The 18,176-nt window shown below is 40.7% G+C and overlaps 1 protein-coding gene across 5 annotated transcripts in view; it reads right to left on the reverse strand.

Moving 5' to 3' along the window:
* LOC101163046 (protein jagged-2) overlaps nt 1-4,092 on the reverse strand; it is a 68,995-nt gene extending 64,903 nt beyond the window's left edge. For all 5 annotated transcript variants that reach the window (XM_011490665.3, XM_020713457.2, XM_023951724.1 and 2 more), the window contains exons 1-2: nt 3,850-4,092; nt 3,048-3,371 (exon numbers count right to left, since the gene is read on the reverse strand). In XM_011490665.3, coding sequence (XP_011488967.1) covers nt 3,048-3,371; nt 3,850-3,918 — 393 coding nt within the window. In that variant the 5' untranslated portion in view covers nt 3,919-4,092. The remainder of the gene's footprint in view (nt 1-3,047; nt 3,372-3,849) is intronic.
* Nucleotides 4,093-18,176: the final 14,084 nt, after the last annotated feature.

Consider the following 18,176-nt stretch of genomic DNA (forward strand, 5'->3'; position numbering starts at 1 on the left):
GGAGCAGCTGGAGATTGAGCCTCCATTCTTTAAAAGTTCCTCCACAGTTTTGTGAAGGATCTTGCTAAATATCACATATTAATGACAAAAAAAAATGTTAAAATATGTTGACTTTATTTTAAAAATAAAAGATTATCTTCCAAATGACAGTCTATACAAAAAACTATCGATGACTGTATACAGAAAGAAATCTGCAAATGTGAGTCATGAAATGTAAGGATCATGAGAAAACGACGGCTCTGCGCCTGACGGACAAACGTTCCTACAGCTGATGGAGTCATTCATCACCAAACCGGAGTAAACCCACTTTTTGATACATTTCCAACATAAACTATCACAGAGCCAAAGGTTTGGGTGCTGATGCCTGACATTCTGAGGGATAGTCAATCTTTTTGGTAAAACTATGAGCCTGTTGGAAAGATTTTCATCTCGCTTTTGGTAGGGATCTCCCGATCGGATCACACGCTTTCAGACTCCATCAAAATCAGATGCCGTTTCCCAATCAAGCTTGGATTTTTTTTAAATAAATATCTATATATATTTTGATCAATGTTGTGTATTTCAAGTTTGTTGTTTCCAATAAATGTCCCGGTCGAAGTCTGCATATCATGAACTTGACATATTAGGGCTGTAAAGCGCAGCAGGAGGCTAATAAAAATGGGAAGGTTAGCAAGATATTCACAGACAGAAACTCTTTAATAAATGTTTTAAACTCTCTTGCTTTTTGTCTTAACTTTAAACAAAGGTCAGGTTCTTGTTTCTCTGTAATGAATACGGCGCTCTCCGGCTGCCGGCAGAGAGGCGGCGGAGAATGAAAGCTCCAGGAGAAGTAAAGAATGCATAATCTCTCAGAAACAACCAAACCTAATAAACTGTTACAATGATCTAGTCATGGAAACTCACTGTAACATCCTTGTTTTTCACTTTTAATGAAGATATGATCACATCTGATTCGTAAAGAGGCAAAAGCTACAGTCCTCAAACTTTCTCCCATGACTAATTATTACTTTACTGTCCTGCTGCAACAAAGACTTAGGGAGAAAATTTTTCAAGTAAACATCATTATTATTCAAAAAGACACAAAGGAACTAATGCTACAGCAGTTCACAAACGTTCTCACGTGACTAAATATCACCTATTTTTACTAGTTTCTAGTTTACAATTTTATTTAGTTATTAGTTGCACTATTTTTGCTTAATTGTCACAATTGTGTTCTGTTTGAATGTTAAATAATAAAATAAAGTGAATAAAATACAAAATAGGGACCAATCTGGATCACTTTATTTCCTATTTTAAAATGTGTTTTACAAAAGTATCAGATGGAGACTCAATATCGTTTTAAAATCAAATGACTCGGAATCGGATCAGGGACAAAAAAACTCTGATCTGGACATTTGGCTGCTTGACCAAATCAAGATCTCTGAGTTCATCTGAGTGATGACATCTCCAATAAAACACCATAAAAATAAACCGCTCAGAATGAAGCAGTGGTTTCTAAAACTGCTGTTTTCCTAGCATCTTTCTTCACGGATGCTGTGAAAGCAGCCAACAGCAGGTCAGGCCAGCGGAGCAGTTTGTAAAATGTCTACCTAATAAAGGGAAAAATGGGTCTTAAATGCCTGCTTCGGTGTTGACAGCATCATGAGAAGAAAGCTGCTAACACGCTCCTCACCCACACCTACCCCAACATTCACACCCCCTCCCAGGCAGACAGTGGTAAATACTGACCCCACACACACTCGGCACACAATCACCCCATAACAGAGCGAGCATTAACCTGAGAGGATGGGAGGTAAAGGCGTCTCGAGCCCAGTCTGACCGGGGATCTTCACATATTTGAGTGTTTGCTGACACTGATATCCACCGGCGTGTCACACACGACTTAGTGGTAACCATATCTGCCTGCGGGGCCCCAACTTATGACTTCCATCTACCCTCTGCTGACAGCTGACCATGGGGAGTGATGAATGGAGAGGTCATGTAGCTGGTGAGCACACGGAGCAACTGATATGTATGTTCTGACATGAACACCTGGACAAGGTTTAAGTGCTTTCATGATTATACAGCTGCCGTGACATTAAAATTACATTACATGTAATAACGTACACATTTCTCAGGTTTCATGGTCTTATTTATTGCGTTTGCCTCCAATAAAGATGTTTGCAGGAATGACGCTTCATTTTGGATTATTAAATGCAAACATTGCCTGCTTAAAGTTCAGTTTGTCAGTTCTAGAATTTAAAAAAATGTTTTGAAATTTGAAAAACATTAAGCATAAACTAGTTTAAAAAAAACTAAACTGTTGTGGAAGGTCTTAAAATCCAAAGAGAAAGATAAACTGGTTTGAGGGACGCAGGGTGAGAGCTTACACGACCATTGTAACAGCTGGCTCAGCAAATGTGAGAACTGAACTGATGACGTCCTCCCCAAAAACCCCTCCCTATCATGAAACTGCCCAGTTGAAGATTTATTGCTGTTGCATGAGTTTCACAGAGCTTTGACTGCCAGCAGCAATCCAGTATTCCCAGGTTGGTCCTCAGAGGAACAAGCGGGAGCAAGTTTTGGTTGGCTCGTTGTTCTTTTTGGATTAAGCCTGGATGTTGTTACATGCCACTTTTAAATCAGCACCGCGTGAAGAGCATTCCCATCCACCCACACAACACCCCTTCACTTTTCATGAAGCCACACAGACAGCTGACTGTGTGGTAACTCATCAAACCCAGACACGCTGCTCTTCTGCTGTGCGTAAAAGTCATGCGCACTCAGGACTTTGGCTTCACCTGAAACGCGCCGTGTTTCTCCAAGACAGAACAAGGAAACCTTCTGCAAAACATCATACTATCATCCAACTAACATATAATTGCTTTTTAAAATCAAACATAACGGAGGGACCGTCTTTACACCTTAGAACAGAATTACGCAAAGAAAAGCCAGAGCTCCGCTTAGAAACGCGTCATTATGTAGTTTGGACATGCAGGATCCTCACAAAAGACATCAAAGCATCACTTTGGACTTTATGCTGGACAATAAAGCCAATATCGACTTACCGGCCACGCGAACTGAAAGGGAATGACGATTTTCCCTGCGTCATGGTTCCGGTTCTGTCCTGATTTCTGGTCACTCTTGAAGCGAAAAATATTCCCACCAAAAACCTTCGTGATCTCGGAGCCGTACGTGCACGCTCCCGTGGTCGTGACCTCGGTTTGGTATTCCTTTAAGCACACTCGGAAGTAGGTGTCGCACTCGTCCTCGCCGCAGAAGCCGCCGGCCGCGCTGCGCGTGGAGTCGCAGCAGTCCCCGCTCAGGAGCTGCCCCCGGGGGTTGTCCAGCGACAGCAGCTGGAGCTCAAAGTACCCCGTGCACTGAGACACCTGAGGGGTAGAGGGGGAGAGACGGGGGCTCACAGCTGCTCATGAACACATGGCATGCACACAGTAACGGGAAACAGCAAAAGATGGCATCGAACCGTTAGAATCTGAAGTCTAAACTAAATGTCCAGGGGAAAGTGCGCTTTCTTTACGCGCGGACCAAGTTTGACCCTCTGGACCAGAACTCCGGTTCAGTTCTGTCCACATTCTAGTCACCAACATCACTGTGAAGACAAGTTCTAAAGCGCCGTGTTTCTGCTGCGCTCCAGCTTTAGGGTCCCTTCTCAAAGGCGCAGCTGTCTAAGCTGCGTGTAAGAGCGCACAGTGCGCGTGCATGCATTTTCTTTTATCTTCCCAGGACATTTTTACATTTTGAAAGTTAAAAAACAGCAGAATGTGTTGAAAGAGGCAGGTCACTCTCTGCAGTCCACATGGCGAACACGCCACCTGTCTCCAGGACGCGTCATCATGAAGTTCTCACCTCTGCCCACACTGTCAACAGAAAACACACCACCGAGAAGCGGTGCGGTTTCACGGGATGCTTCCACATGTCTCCCCGGTGTTGGCTTTCATGAGGGAAAAGTGTCCCGCGGAGGCGGAGAGGCGCGCCTGCTCCCGGGATGCCTGCAGGGTTGGATGCGCGCTGCAGCGGTTTGGTCCACACACGGTCAGTCACGCGCGCACAGTCTGCTCCGCTCCGCGCCGCCGCTCGAGGCTCTGAGCAGCAGTGAGGAGGAGAAGCGGCGCGGCTCTGCTGTCAGAGACGGAACCAGGCGTGGGATGTGATCGACACCCCACCAACCAATGACGGGCCAGCCGTCAGTGCGGACCTCACCGTTTACAGCCAATCAGAAACAGGGGTGGGGGCGGGAACAGAGAGCAGGAGATCTCGGAGCTTATTTCCACGCTAGAGCTTGTCTGCGATCCACACAGCATCTCTTTGTGTTTCATTACAAATGTCAATGTCCGAGGAGAATCCCAGAAAAAACCCTCCTGTAGCTCCAGGGAGCTGCGAGGAGCTGCGCAGAATCTCCTGCTCTCTCTCCTGCAGGAGATGTTGCAGGAGTCCCTCTTTCTTACGCCCTGAAGCCCCTCACCAAACTTTTTTCCAGCTCCTCCTCGGGCATCTTTTCACAGCTTTGCATGCTCCTTCATCTTCATGGATTTCTTTTTCCTAAATCGTTTCTTCAGCTGCGGGTTTTACGCACAGATGGATTCTCAGCATCAGTGTTTCATGTGAAAACAAACATTTCCAACTTTAAAGGAACCACAGGTCATCACTCATCACGTTCAGACTGAAACTTGGAACCTTCAGACACCAGTTTCGGAAGGACTCTTCAAGACTGGCCGGTCTGAAGGACAACGGGGCCGTTAGCGCCCTCTACCGGCCGCTCTACCTTCCCAACAGTATTGGTAGAAATGCAGAAATGTCTTTTGTGTATAAAAGCGATTCTGCAGCATAATAAAAAATAGAAGTCAAAACCAGAAATGCTTTTTCATTTTCAAAATAAAGCTGCATTTTTTGACTCAAAATTAAGATGAAAAGCAATCCACCAAAATGCTTTTTCATTTTCTTCTTCAACACTGCTTATTCTGTCACTTAATTAAGATGATAAAGAAAAGGGTATTTGACATTTCATTCGCAGGGTGGATGTTAAAATGAAAATGCAATCCCTTCTTTGCATTTTCATTTTATTATGACACAGAATAAGCGGTTTTTAAGTAGAAAATGAAAAAGCATTTTGAAGTATTGATTTTTAATTTTAATTTTGAGTCATTTGATGCCGTTACATTTTGAAAATGAAAAAGCATTTCTGTTAATCCATTTAATGATCAAATTAGAATTTTTTTTAACTTTTTGAAAATGAAATTTACACAATTTATCAATGACACTCTTTTCCTTAGATCCTAATCATGCGATGTAAGGATGTGAACAACACTTTGATTGACAGCAGATACATTCACATTTCTGCCACGGCACTAGCGCTCATCATCATCTATCAAAGGAGGCGTCGGCGCCTTCTTCAGGTCGTGGAGCGGCGAGCTCCTTACATGTGGGAGGGACTACAGATGATGTTTGGTGATTTTCCAGAGGAGCTGTGGATCCAACAATTCCACATGACATGCTCCACTTCTGATGAGCTGTGACACAAGAAGGGCATCGCCATCCGGTTGTTGGTCACATGACTCATTTAATTTAAAAAGTGTTTTCATTGCAGTTTTGTGAAATGTGTCCATTTAGAGTTTTTTTTTTTTAAATTGGAGTGTTTTCATCAAGCAAATTTCATTCATTCATTCATTTTCTATACCATTTTATCCCTTTCGGGGTCACGGGGCTGCCGGAGCCTCACCGTTTACAGCCAATCAGAAACAGGGGTGGGAGCGGGAACAGCGAGCAGGAGATCTCAGAGCTTATTTCCACACTAGAGCGATCCACACAGCATCAGGCTGGGGGGGCACCCTGAACAAGTCGCCAGTTTTTTGCAGGGTAGAATGTCCTCAATCACACACCCATTCACTCCCACACTCACACCTATGGTCAATTTAGAGTTGCCAATTAACCTATGAAGCATGTTTTTGGATGGTGGGAGGAAGCTGGAGATCCTGGAGAGAACCCACACATACAGGGGGGGAACATGCAAACTCCACACAGAAAGGTCCCCCATTGAAGCTGTTTTTTACATCCCCCAGCCGGGACTTGAACTGGGAGCCTTCTTGCTGTGAGGCAAGAGCGCTAACCACTGCGCCACCGTGCACATCAAAAATCCAATTTTTGTAATTTCATAGTTAATGGAAAGGCAGCTAATGACTACTAATAGGCTGGAATCTCCCATTAATCCATGAATGTGCTGCCAGACAGTGGATGTAGTTCCTGAATTCCCCCACATTCACCTGGTAAGCAAACAACTTCCACTCATCAACGCTGTGCTTTGTTGAAATTCAGGGTCAAATTTGATCAAACGTTCGGACCTGAACCCTCAGGGATTGTGAGGGCCAACGGGGTGGGTCAACACAGTCTTGCATGGCGAGTCATGGATGGACAGCGGCTTCTCCCCACACAGACCGCTCTGCTGCAGCTCGGCTTGTGCAGATGATAAATCCCGTCTGCAGTTGGATCGGTAATCTGCAGTCTGACAGGTGGCCTCTGCAGCTGGTGTTTCCTCTAAAGGAGGCAGGTGCAAACACACAGACAGTTTGTGTGGTGCTTGCTCACTGACGCACAAATGTTGTGTGCATAAATATTAACCATGGTAGCATTGAAAGTGTTTCTTATAAAGACAAGCTGAGGAAAGGACAACAACGATAGCATATAAATATTTGATATGTGATTGTGGTTTAACACATTCAAAACAAAAACATGCACTGATCACAAACAGAGTGCATAGGATTGCTGCTCTGTGTCTTTGTTTACACGGTCCCTTCCTTCTTTTCTTGCACAGCCTTTTTTTACACGATGATTTGGTTTCATCTCCTGCTGTTAAAAACAGTTCATTGTCTCAACCCACAAGTGATTTTTTTGTTGTTGCTGTAGTGTAATGATGCAGTTGATAGAAAAGCATTTTAGAGATTTTACTTTTTCATTGTCATAGATGGATAGACAAACAACAGATCTCTGTTGTTTTGAAAGGGCAGAAAACATTCAGGTCATTAAAACTGAAAGTTATGACTGCATATGGATGTGAATGAGGTGATGTGAAACTGAACTTTGACAGAATGTACGTCTTTTTCCTTAAAAAGCTGTCCCAGCACCTTGTGCAGAGGACAAACACGTAGTGCGCACTGATGGAACATTTCTGAATGAATTCATTGAGATCCTTTTTTAGAGGCTTGTTTCGATATTTTGGAGACAGATGAAGGATTAGGAAATCTAAAGGCACAGAAAAGACGAAACAAGAACCCTGCGGAAGGTGAAACACGTCTGTCAGGGATGGTGTGTGTGATTGATTCTCATGATTATGAGATCTGTTCACTGTCAAATACTTTGAATTGTTTATCAAGACAAATTCATCTGAACAAAACCCTCAAAATAGTTTTGGAAAAAAATGATGGGAGATGAAAAACGGACAAGAAGATGTTAATTTTGCGTTGCCTCTTTCCTGCTTGTTTCCAAAACCCTAATACCTTTTCATGTTCAACTGCAGGGCTGCACTGTGGTGTAGTGGTTAGCACTTATGTCTCTCAGTGAGAAAGCTCTAACCTTCAGTCCAGCTTCTTACTGACCAAAACCAATTAAGCCATCAAGCTATTATTTATTCATAACATGGACCTTTTGAATATTTGCAATAAAATTCTTGTCGTCTTCTTTGTATAAAATTTTTTACTTTTATAGCACTTCATAGACATTCTTTCAAAAATGTCTATGCTGCAGCAGATTTACTTAAATGAAAGTGCAAGAAATTCAAATGTAACATGGCAGTTTCCATCACTATGAAGAATTGTTTTTTAAATCTGTATGAGCTTTAAGTTCATTTTAATATCAAACCACAATCGTTAGCATTTTTCTACATAACTGAAGAGCCACAATGGCAGGATGAAGGAGCCACATGAGGCTGCTGCTGCTGCAGCGGCGGCGGCAGCGTGGCGGCACTGAAGGACAGTTTTAAAAAACAGGTTCCAGGAAGAAGCTCTCTCGTCTCATCAGTCATTTCCACAATTGTGCCTTTAGTCGGTTAAATGCTATAGAACATTTAACCCATAGTTTTCCTGTTTCTCTTTCTTTATTATAGTGTCTTCCTCCATTTCCTGCCGCTTAACTCCTTCTGCAATGTTTCATCTATTTCAACCATTCAAGTATTCAAATGTTCAACTCTTTCATCTTTTTCCAGCTATGACCTTTGGTCCTTCAAATCCTTGAACTTTTCCAGATATTCCAGGATTTCCAGGATTTTTGCCTCCATTGAAATACATGGGGAATCCTTGGTGCAGAAGCTCGCTGGTTCGATACCCGGCTCTGGCTTTTTTCACAAAAATATCCATTATGTTATTGTGCTGTTTTCACTTTATTCATAGTCAACTTTGATCATTTCTTTACTTATTGTTTCCTTTTTTTTCAATTATTCCCCTTTAAGTTTCATTTTCATTCATTTTCAATACAGCTCCTTCTAGTTCATTCTAGTGTTGCTTTGATTTGTCTGAGACTGTCTGCGAGTCCTCATATGAACGTCTGAGCGGCGTTTCCAGTTTTGAAACAAGGCGATTGTCTCCAGTCATTCTGATCAGTGACTTGCTGCGTCTACAAATGTGCTGAAGAAGAGGAGGCTGGTGTGTTCGTCCACTGAGCAGGGAATACAGAGGCGGGAAAAAAGAAGCAAATTGCATTCTTTAGTCTAGTGCACAATATAAGCTTTATTTATGCGAGATAAGAGCCGTTTCGTTCACGACCGACTCGTCACAGTTTAGTTCAGTCTGCCTTTCTTGTTCCTGTAGACATAAATAAAAAGGGCTGTTATTAATTACAAAAAACTCTAAAAGCAGGAGTATGCACATCCTGAAATCAAAAAAACAAATCTTTTCCTGAAAAAATATGAACATGGTGAACCGTAATTTAAGTAGGAGGCATTGTTGCACGTGGAAACTTGTAAAATGCTAAGAAAATAACGGCAATTGCGGTGACGAAGAAAAATCAAAGACAGTGGGTGGAGCGCGTTTAACCCCGCCCACGTTAGGCCACGCCTCTGTCTGCACACTGCCAGCCAGGGGTAGTTGAGTCACCGGAGTCCAAACATTTTGCAAAGAGGGTCCGAATGGTGAGGTTCATTCATTCATCTTATTCCGGTTATCCCTTTTGGGGTCACAGGGGTGGCGGAGCCACTTATGGGCAAAGGTGGGGGACACCCAGGACAGGTCGCCAGTCTGTTGCAGGGTCACACATATCACACACCCATGCACACTCACATTCACACCCACGGACAATCGGTGAGGTGAAAAGGAAAATATTTAACTAACAGTTTTATTACAAGGGAGTGCTTTTTATTGTTTCACATAAAACAGATTTACATTAAAAAAAATATGAAAATTACTGCGAATTTCTAATTTGAAGACCGGAATAAAAAAAGAAAAGAAAAAGTCTATGGGGAAAAAATGCTTTTGTCAACATTAAATCTGGATTTGTTTGAAATGTCATATATGTTCCTCTGTTAAATGCTCAATGTCAACTCCTAAATTTGAATAATGGGAACAGGAAAATAACCGTGATGTAATTCAGAAGAACAAACTACTGTGGTTTTGATCAGAGGACAAATAAATCTGTTCTTTTCTGCTTGGAATGTACGTCAGCCATCATAATAAAGAAATCGTATTTCTTAGAAGGTTCTGAGGCTGCAGATTATTGATTTTATGACAGGAGCCTGCGGGGCAAAGGAAGGTTGAAGGCAGGTCACATGTGGCCCATGGGCCAGACTTTGGACATGCCTGGTCTAAGCCCACAGTCAGGATGGAGGAGGAGACACAAAGACAACTCATAATGCATCTGAACTGAGACAATCTTCTGTTGACTTTTTGGTTCTGGATGAGTCTTCAAAAAAGCTGCTGCTCATTCAGAACTCTGCTGCCAGAACCACAACCAGAACCAGAACCAGGGGAACTGACTTACTCCTGTTAATAAGTCCTTGCACTGGTTACCATGTCCATTGCTTTTTCATTGTTGCTGCTAGTTTATCAATCACTCGATGTTGTTGGAACACTTGTCTGGTTTGCCGTGATGCACAAACTAAAACCAACATCTGTGTTTTCTGGCAGACGCGGATAATGAAACCAGGCAGGTTTAGAGATGACAGAGAAGGAGGGTCTGAGGGCAGGGATGCTCAGGTTAGTCTGTATAGTTGGTTGAATGCTGTAAAGCATTCATTGGTTGAATGCTGTAAAGCATTCAACCCTTTGTTTTCCTGTTTCTCTTTATTTGGTTGAATGCTGTAAAGCATTCAACCCTTTGTTTTCCTGTTTCTCTTTATTTCTTTATTGGTTGAATGCTGTAAAGCATTCAACCCTTTGTTTTTCTGTTTCTCTTTATTATTTATTACGCTCATCTTCCGCCGTTTTTCGGCACTTAACTCCTTCTACAATTTTCAACCGATTTTAACCATTCAACTTTTAAAATGTTCAGCTCTTTTACCTTTTTTCTGCTATGACTTTTGGTACTTCTAATCCTTGTACTTTTTAAGATATTCCAGTTTTTCCGGGAATTTTTGCCCTATTAAAATGCATTGGAAAGTTATGGTGCAAGAGGTTCCCGGATCGACACCCGGTTCGGACACTTGAAATTTTTCTACCATTCAAATTTTTAAATGTTCAACTCTTTAAACTTATTACAGATATTACTTTTGGTCATTCAAATCATTAAAATTTTTAAGATATTCCAGGATTTTGCAGGATTTTTGCTCCATTAAAATACATAGGGAATTCTTGTGCTTAACCTTTTTTACAGGTTTTCACCTTTTTTAACCATTTTACTTTTAAAATGTTGAGCTCTTTCAGCTCAGTTCAGCCATTTATTTTACAAATTAAGCTTTCTTTCAGCAATACAGCATTCAACCCTGCATTTTCTTCTGGAAATGCAGCTCCTTCTAGTTGGTTGAATGCTGTATAGCATTCAACCCTTTGTTTTCCTCTTACGCTATCTTCCGCCGTTTTTCGGCACTTAACTCCTTCTACAATTTTCAACCTATTTTAACCATTCAACTATTAAACTGTTCAGCTCTTTCAGCTTATTACTGCTATGACTTTTGGTTTTTCCAATCCTTGAACTTTTTAAGATATTCCAGGATTTTCCATGATTTTTTCTCCATTGAAATACATGGAGAATTTTTCGTGCAGAAGTTCACAGTTAAACTTCTTCTACAATTTTTCACCTATTTTAACCATTCAACTTTTAAAATGTTCAGCTCTTTCATCTTATTCCAGCTATGACATTTTGTCCTTCAAATCCTTGAACTTTTCCAGATAGTCCCGGTTATTCCCGGATTTTCCAATATTTTTGCTCCATTGGCCACACCTTTGCTTCTTTAAACAATTGTAACTTTAACATTCTTTTGGCTAGAGACACCGTTCAAACATTGAAATGTTCACAAGGTTTTGGACTTCAATATAAGGCTCAAAATTATTATGGGATGGCAACACCACCTACAGTTTGGCGGCCATTTTTTGCCAAAATGTGAGGCAATTTTAAACTTCTTCAAACTTTCACCTATTTCAATCATTCTACTATTTCAATGTTCAACTCCTTCAGCTTATTCCTTTCAGCTATTACTTTTGGTCCTTCAAATCTTTGAACTTTTCAAGATTTTCCAGGATTTTCCAAGATTTTCGCTCCATTTAAATACATTGAGAATCCTTGAAAACCTTTGGTTCTTTCAACCATTGTAACTTCAACATGCCTTTAGCTAGAGATACCGTTCAAACGTTAAATTGATCACAAGGCTTTGGACTATAAAATAGGTTTAGAAATCATTATGGGATGTCGACACAACCTACTGTTTGGTGGCCATTTTTTGACCAAATCTGAAGCAAATATTGCATTTAACTTCATCCATGGCTGGAACTGAACATATTGATATTCACTGGATCTGGACATATAAGGAATGTGGGCGTGGTTAGCAAACAAACTTCGTTGCTATGGACGTCCAAAGGTTTACTTTTTCTGATTTGTCTGAAACTGACGTCGATTGGTTCGTCATCCCCAGGCGACCCAAACATAAAATGGTTGCTATGGAGATAGAATTAATAGAAAAGCCGCCATTTTGAAAAAAGTGGATTTTCTATCAACTTAGACATGTAGCTTTTACCAATATGATACTCTCAAACAATGTGTTTTTTTGAGTCGGTTGATGATGCTGATTCCAATGCTAGCACTTTTAGCCATTTTAGCAACATCTTCAAATTTTCAACAGTTCAGCCATTTTATCAACAATTTCAGCTTTAATGCTTAACTCCTTCTACAAATTTTGACCTATTTTAGACATTCTACTATTACAATGTTCACCTTTTTCAGCTTATTCCTACTAGGACTTTTGATCATTTAACTTTTCAAGGTTTTTCCAGTACAGTTCAGACATTTCTTCAGCAAATTTAGCTTTCATTCAGCAGTACAGCATTCAACCCTGCATTTTCTTCTGGAAATGCAGCTCCTTCTAGTTATTATTTACACTATCTTCCGCCGTTTTTTGACACTTAACTACTTCTACAATTTTTAACCTATTTTAACCATTCAACTTTTAAAATGTTCAGCTCCTTCAGCTTATTCCAGCTATGACTTTTGGTTTTTCAAATCCTTGTACTTTTTAAGATATTCCAGTTTTTCCGGGAATTTTTGCCCTATTAAAATGCATTGGGAACTTATGGTACATGAGGTTCGCGGTTCGGCACCCGGTTCGGACGCTTCAAAATTTTCTACCTTTCAACTTTGAAAATATTCAAATCTTTCAAATTATTACAGTTATTACTTTTGGTCATTCAAATCATTGAACTTTTTAAGATGTTCCAGGATTTTTTGCTCCATTAAAATACATAGGGAATCACTGTGCTTAACCTCTTTTACAGGTTTTCACCTATTTTAACCATGTTACTTTTAAAATGTTAAGCTCTTTCAGCTCAGTTCAGCCATTTCTTTTACAAATTAAGCTTTCTTTCAGCAATACAGCATTCAACCCTGCATTTTCTTCTGGAAATGCAGCTCCTTCTAGTTTAGTTTAGCCATTATCTATTGATCTATGACTTTGTGTTCTTTATGATTCATGTTTGTTATACAATTACCGGCATGAAGCCCATTGAGACGACTATTGTTATAAATACTGGGCTATAAATAAAATTGAATTGAATAGATTGTCAAAAACAAAGCTGCTCAAAGCAGCTCATTTGATCTCTTTTCATAATATAGGTTTAGTTTCATCTTCACTTCTTATGTTTGCCTCCTCTTCATCACTTTCTGGCCTCACCTGCATGATCCAAGTGTGTCTGCCTGACGTGCTCAAAAACAGCAGCTTCAGGAGGATCTGGAAGCAGCAACTTCAACCTCCGTCCACATGATGTGGAAAACAGTGGCACACAAACAAGCCTGGGGCGGAACCAGCTGCCATAGAAACATTTACAAGTCCCGTCTGGAAGAATGCAAACAGAAGTGAGTTCAGCTTTTATCTGAGAAGAGTAAACTTTAGACAGTCGTGTTGCAGCTTGCTCCCATCCAGCAGAGTGGGAGGTTTTATCCCCATCGCAGTTTTGCAGTTTCAAAGCTTTTTGTCCTCATGCTTAAGCCTGCAACTCAACACAAGATCCCCAGAAACAGCCTTAATAAAAAAAAATTGTGTGCATTCTTAAACAATAATAATGACTCAGAGATTGGAGTGGATGGTAATTGTTAGTAAGGGAGTGTAAAGAGCGACGGATTCATCCTTCAGTTCCTGAAAAGGATTTCAAAATGTGATGCATCATCGCGCTCTCAGGGTAGGGTAAACACTGAAATCGAGTCGTAACATCTTTTGAGAGGCAGATATGTCATGAATCCAGCCAAGCAGCCCGAGATAAAAGGCCTGTTTGGATCTGGATTAACGTCTGAAGCAGAGCAGCATTTAGAACCGCGGCTCTGATATCCCTTTTCCCAGCAGGGCGCAGTTCCACCATGTGTTCTTGTAAACTGCTTTTGTCAGGGTCATGTGACCTGAAAGATTTTAACTTCCACATTTTAATAACATGGGGTGGGGGGGGGGGCTTTGGACCCATAAACAGACAATAGAAAGGAATAAAGTCGTAATTTTATTTTTTCTTGATGCAATCCAAACCAAGATTGAATTCTTGAACTAAAACTGAAGGGGGATCAATCCGATTAGATCAATAGTTACTACAGAAAGTCTACTTTTAATACCAGGACGGTATGGCGTGATGGAGTTTGAACACGCTGGTGTCTGAGCTTCATCCAACGGCGCTCCGGTCAGAGAGCAGGGCACGGAGAAGCCAGTCAGTTCCTGAAGAGTTGGTTTGCAGGATGACGACATTTAGATGGTGTTCAGCAGTTTGATTGTGTATTTGAGAATGTGTGTGTGGTAAAACGGAGGTAATATACTGATTTATGCCTGTGAAGGAAGTAAACAGACTGTAAAACATAGCTCACAGCAGAAAACCTAAAGATATTTTAATTATTACTTTGCAACTTGTCATCAATTAACAGCTTAACGAGGATCTACGGTGTTCAAGCATAGAATTAAATAGAACACATACAAGTTTCATCGCTTAAGCAAGTTATAGAATTAGAATAACTTGCATTAGGACTTATTTTAAAACCCACTCCAATGAAAATGCTATTTTTGGGGTTATTAACGTGTTCATGTAGCTTTTTTTCCCCAAAATTTAGGACAAATACAAAGGAATTTAAAAATGAAAACTGCATTTCTGAGTATTTTTCTTTATTCAAATCAGGAGGAATCAGGAGCAGACGCAAAAATGGAAAAAGTGCTTTTTTTTGTGATGCGGTAACTGAAATGGGCGTGTCAAATACTCCTGGCTCCGCCCCTTTCTGATCATCCTCTGTCAGACAAATCCGTGAACATCTTTGTTTTCCTGGTCTGAGCTGGAATCTGGATCTAAACGGTATGACTGGATAGCTACGATATTGCTCACCATTTTTGACACAACGCTAATGTTAGGGGATGATGGGATTTCAGCCGAGGTTTACCTCTGGGCCCACTATGAACAACTGGTGTTTTTGCAACAGATCAAACTGTGATTGAAGTGGAACTTTTGTCTCAGACAGAAAAATTACCCAGCGAACGGAAATGACTTTGCTCATGTGTTTCAAAATAAAATACCCCAGCAAAATAAAATACTTTCCTACATTTAGAAATAATTAGTTCTACAAAACAGGGCAACACCCCGCCAGGATATTTACGTTAAGCCACACAGAACAAAACATTTACTAATTCAAACAAAAATCACAAATATCAGAGAAGATGGGCTCGCTGTAAAAACAAGGGTAGAAGGGACATTGAGGTTTAGGGACAATAATGAAGATCTATCTCACTTCTGCGTGACTCGGGTTCATCCGTCACTCACTCTGAACGCCACTCATCAATTAAGCCTTCAGTCTAAACCAGGGATGGGCAATTATTTTAACTCACGGGCCACATTGGGTTGTAAAATTGGAAAGAAGGACCGAACCACGAGCAGATGGAGTGGGAATGATATAACATGGAATGTAGATGAAAACATTCAGATTGAAAATTATTTTCAAAAACAGAGAATTCTAGAGTTCTTAGTTTAAAACTTTTGTTCCCATTTTAGATCAGTTTTTTTATTGTGAAGCCCTTTGGTACCTTCAAGGAGTTGTAAAGTGCTATATGAATAAAGTTTCATTCATTCATGATCCTTTTAATAAAATAAATAACATGATTTATGAAATAAAGCAATGACCAAATAACACTCTATGATTATCAAAGACAAAAATTCAGGAAAAATATACTGATACATTAAAAAAAATCTAGGATCTTAGAATGAGAACAAAGATCTGATCGATCACAGATTTCTGATCTGAAGAGCTCTGCGTTTCTGTACAGGAGACACGGCACATGGGAGATTGATTGACAAGGTCTCCAGCCAATCAGGACACAGAACAGGGTGTGCTGTTTAAAAAAAGGAGTATAATCGCTCTAAAAGAATGAGCAAAACCGGGAAAGATGAACTGCGACGTAGAAAGGGAAGACTGTCTTCTGTTCTCTTTGACAGAGATTTTTAAAGGGTTTCAGGTTGGAGCACAGACTGCAGAAGGGGGGAAGAAAATGTCACGTCTTGATTGTGTGGCAGGTTAAAAAAAAAACATGGGTCTCTGATATTGTTCAGTGGGCTGGACCAAAGATGGAGGCGGGCCGGATCCAGCCCGCGGGCCATAGTTTGCCCACCCCTGCTCTAAACCAATAGCTAAACTCCTGCTCAGTCACTGATAATAACATAGACGTTCATCTCTATTTCTAGACGGTTTTGCCGGCCCTCTTCCACACTGTTCTCCACCTGGAACAAGGCTTTGTCACGGTCTGGCCTCTAACCATCATCAGCGTCTAGGCTCTGGGGTTTATTCATCTGAGCTCCGAGCTCATCCCACCAGCACACGGGGCGTCATTGGCCCAGAGCCTAACCGCCAATGATTAGGGACTCACTTCATGCAGCTCTTTATCACAAACAGTCCTAATGCTACTCACATTTCAAGGATCTCTCCTCATTGAAACATGTGGACTAAGAGGATGATACTCAAAATCAGTAAATGAAATGATTTATACAACAAATATTTGTGGTTCACTTTGGTCACAAAGATAAAAAATGATTGTTAGTTAGTCCATCATAATCTTGTGGTGGTGCCAGTGTAGAGATTTATGGAGGGAACTAGCTCAACTGTACCCACACTAGAGACAAAATCTACAGGATTTTAGACACAATCAACAACAAAAAAAAAACAGACAGAATAAAAGTAAAACAAGCAAAAACCCGGCGTGAACAAAAATGAATAAATAAACAATTTAAACAAAGAACGTCTACGGCTGCTGGATCATATTTTTAATCAAAAATTAATGGAATGTTTGCTGCATGAAAGAGGTTTTTCGCCTAATTGAAAAATGGGAAGCATGTGTTTGAAGGGTGTAATGCGTCGGTGGTAAACAAGAGACCCCAGAATGATACCTTTAAGATGCTTCGGCCTAGCAGCTCGCTTGACTGTTTGACCTCACTCCACTTTTACGCTCTCCTCAAAGCCTTAATGGCTCACACCTTCAGAGAAAACACTTTTTGATCACTGGCAGGTTCACTGACAGGCCCAATCCCCCTCTCCACCTCTGCACATACCAACAGTCAAGTCAAGCCTACCAACACTTGCATTTATCCTTTTTTTGAGTGCACTGTTCAAACAGGCCTTGTGGCAGAAAATTCCCATTTATGGACTTCCTGTAAAATACTGCTCTAAACTTTTAATTGAAAACTGCTAAATGACCCTATTGAAAGTAAATTATAAATGTCATGGACGTATATGGCGCTTTCTCAGAAGGCCCAAAGTGTTTTACAGTCACACTTGCACACACACGTGCACAGTAACATGCATACACACATGCACAAACCCACGCACACACACATGCACACACACATGCACACACCCATGCACACACACATGCACACACCCATGCACACACCCATGCACACACCCATGCACACTAACATGCACACACACATGCACAAACCCATGCACACACACATGCACACACCCATGCACACACCCATGTACACACACACATGCACATTCACACATGCACACACCGAAACACTGCTGCCAAAAACTGGAGCCAACGCATAACCAGGGGCGAAAGTAGATTTTTGTTTGTGCCGGTACTATGAAAAATAACGTCAATGTAAATCTTTTTAATAGCTATAAATGTATATGACGGATGTAAAGTTTAATTGATGAGTTTATTTTATTTATTTATTTATCCAAACAGATTGATGTGTCGGATGCAAGTAGTTAATTGAGCTAAATCAAACTACATACTTATATATACATTTCATGATCTTGATGGAATAGAACAGGACTTCTGGACGGAACTGAAGCTCCATAATCTACATGAAAGGGTGATTGACCTGCTTTTGAGGAAAGAAAGGAGGTTGGAATTTGTCTTCAAACAATCTGATTTTTGATGAGTGAAATGATAAATACTATAATAAATAAAATTCCAAATTTGGGTTTTTTTACTATGTTTTTCTGCGGGCTGTGGCTGCATAATGAGATTTGTTTACTGTTTTGTTTAGTCAGTTTATTCAGAGGCATTTATTGTGGCTACAGGAATTTGCACA

This window comes from Oryzias latipes, chromosome 22 (genome assembly GCF_002234675.1).
Source record: "Oryzias latipes chromosome 22, ASM223467v1".
In the NCBI taxonomy this organism is placed as follows: Eukaryota; Metazoa; Chordata; class Actinopteri; order Beloniformes; family Adrianichthyidae; genus Oryzias; species Oryzias latipes.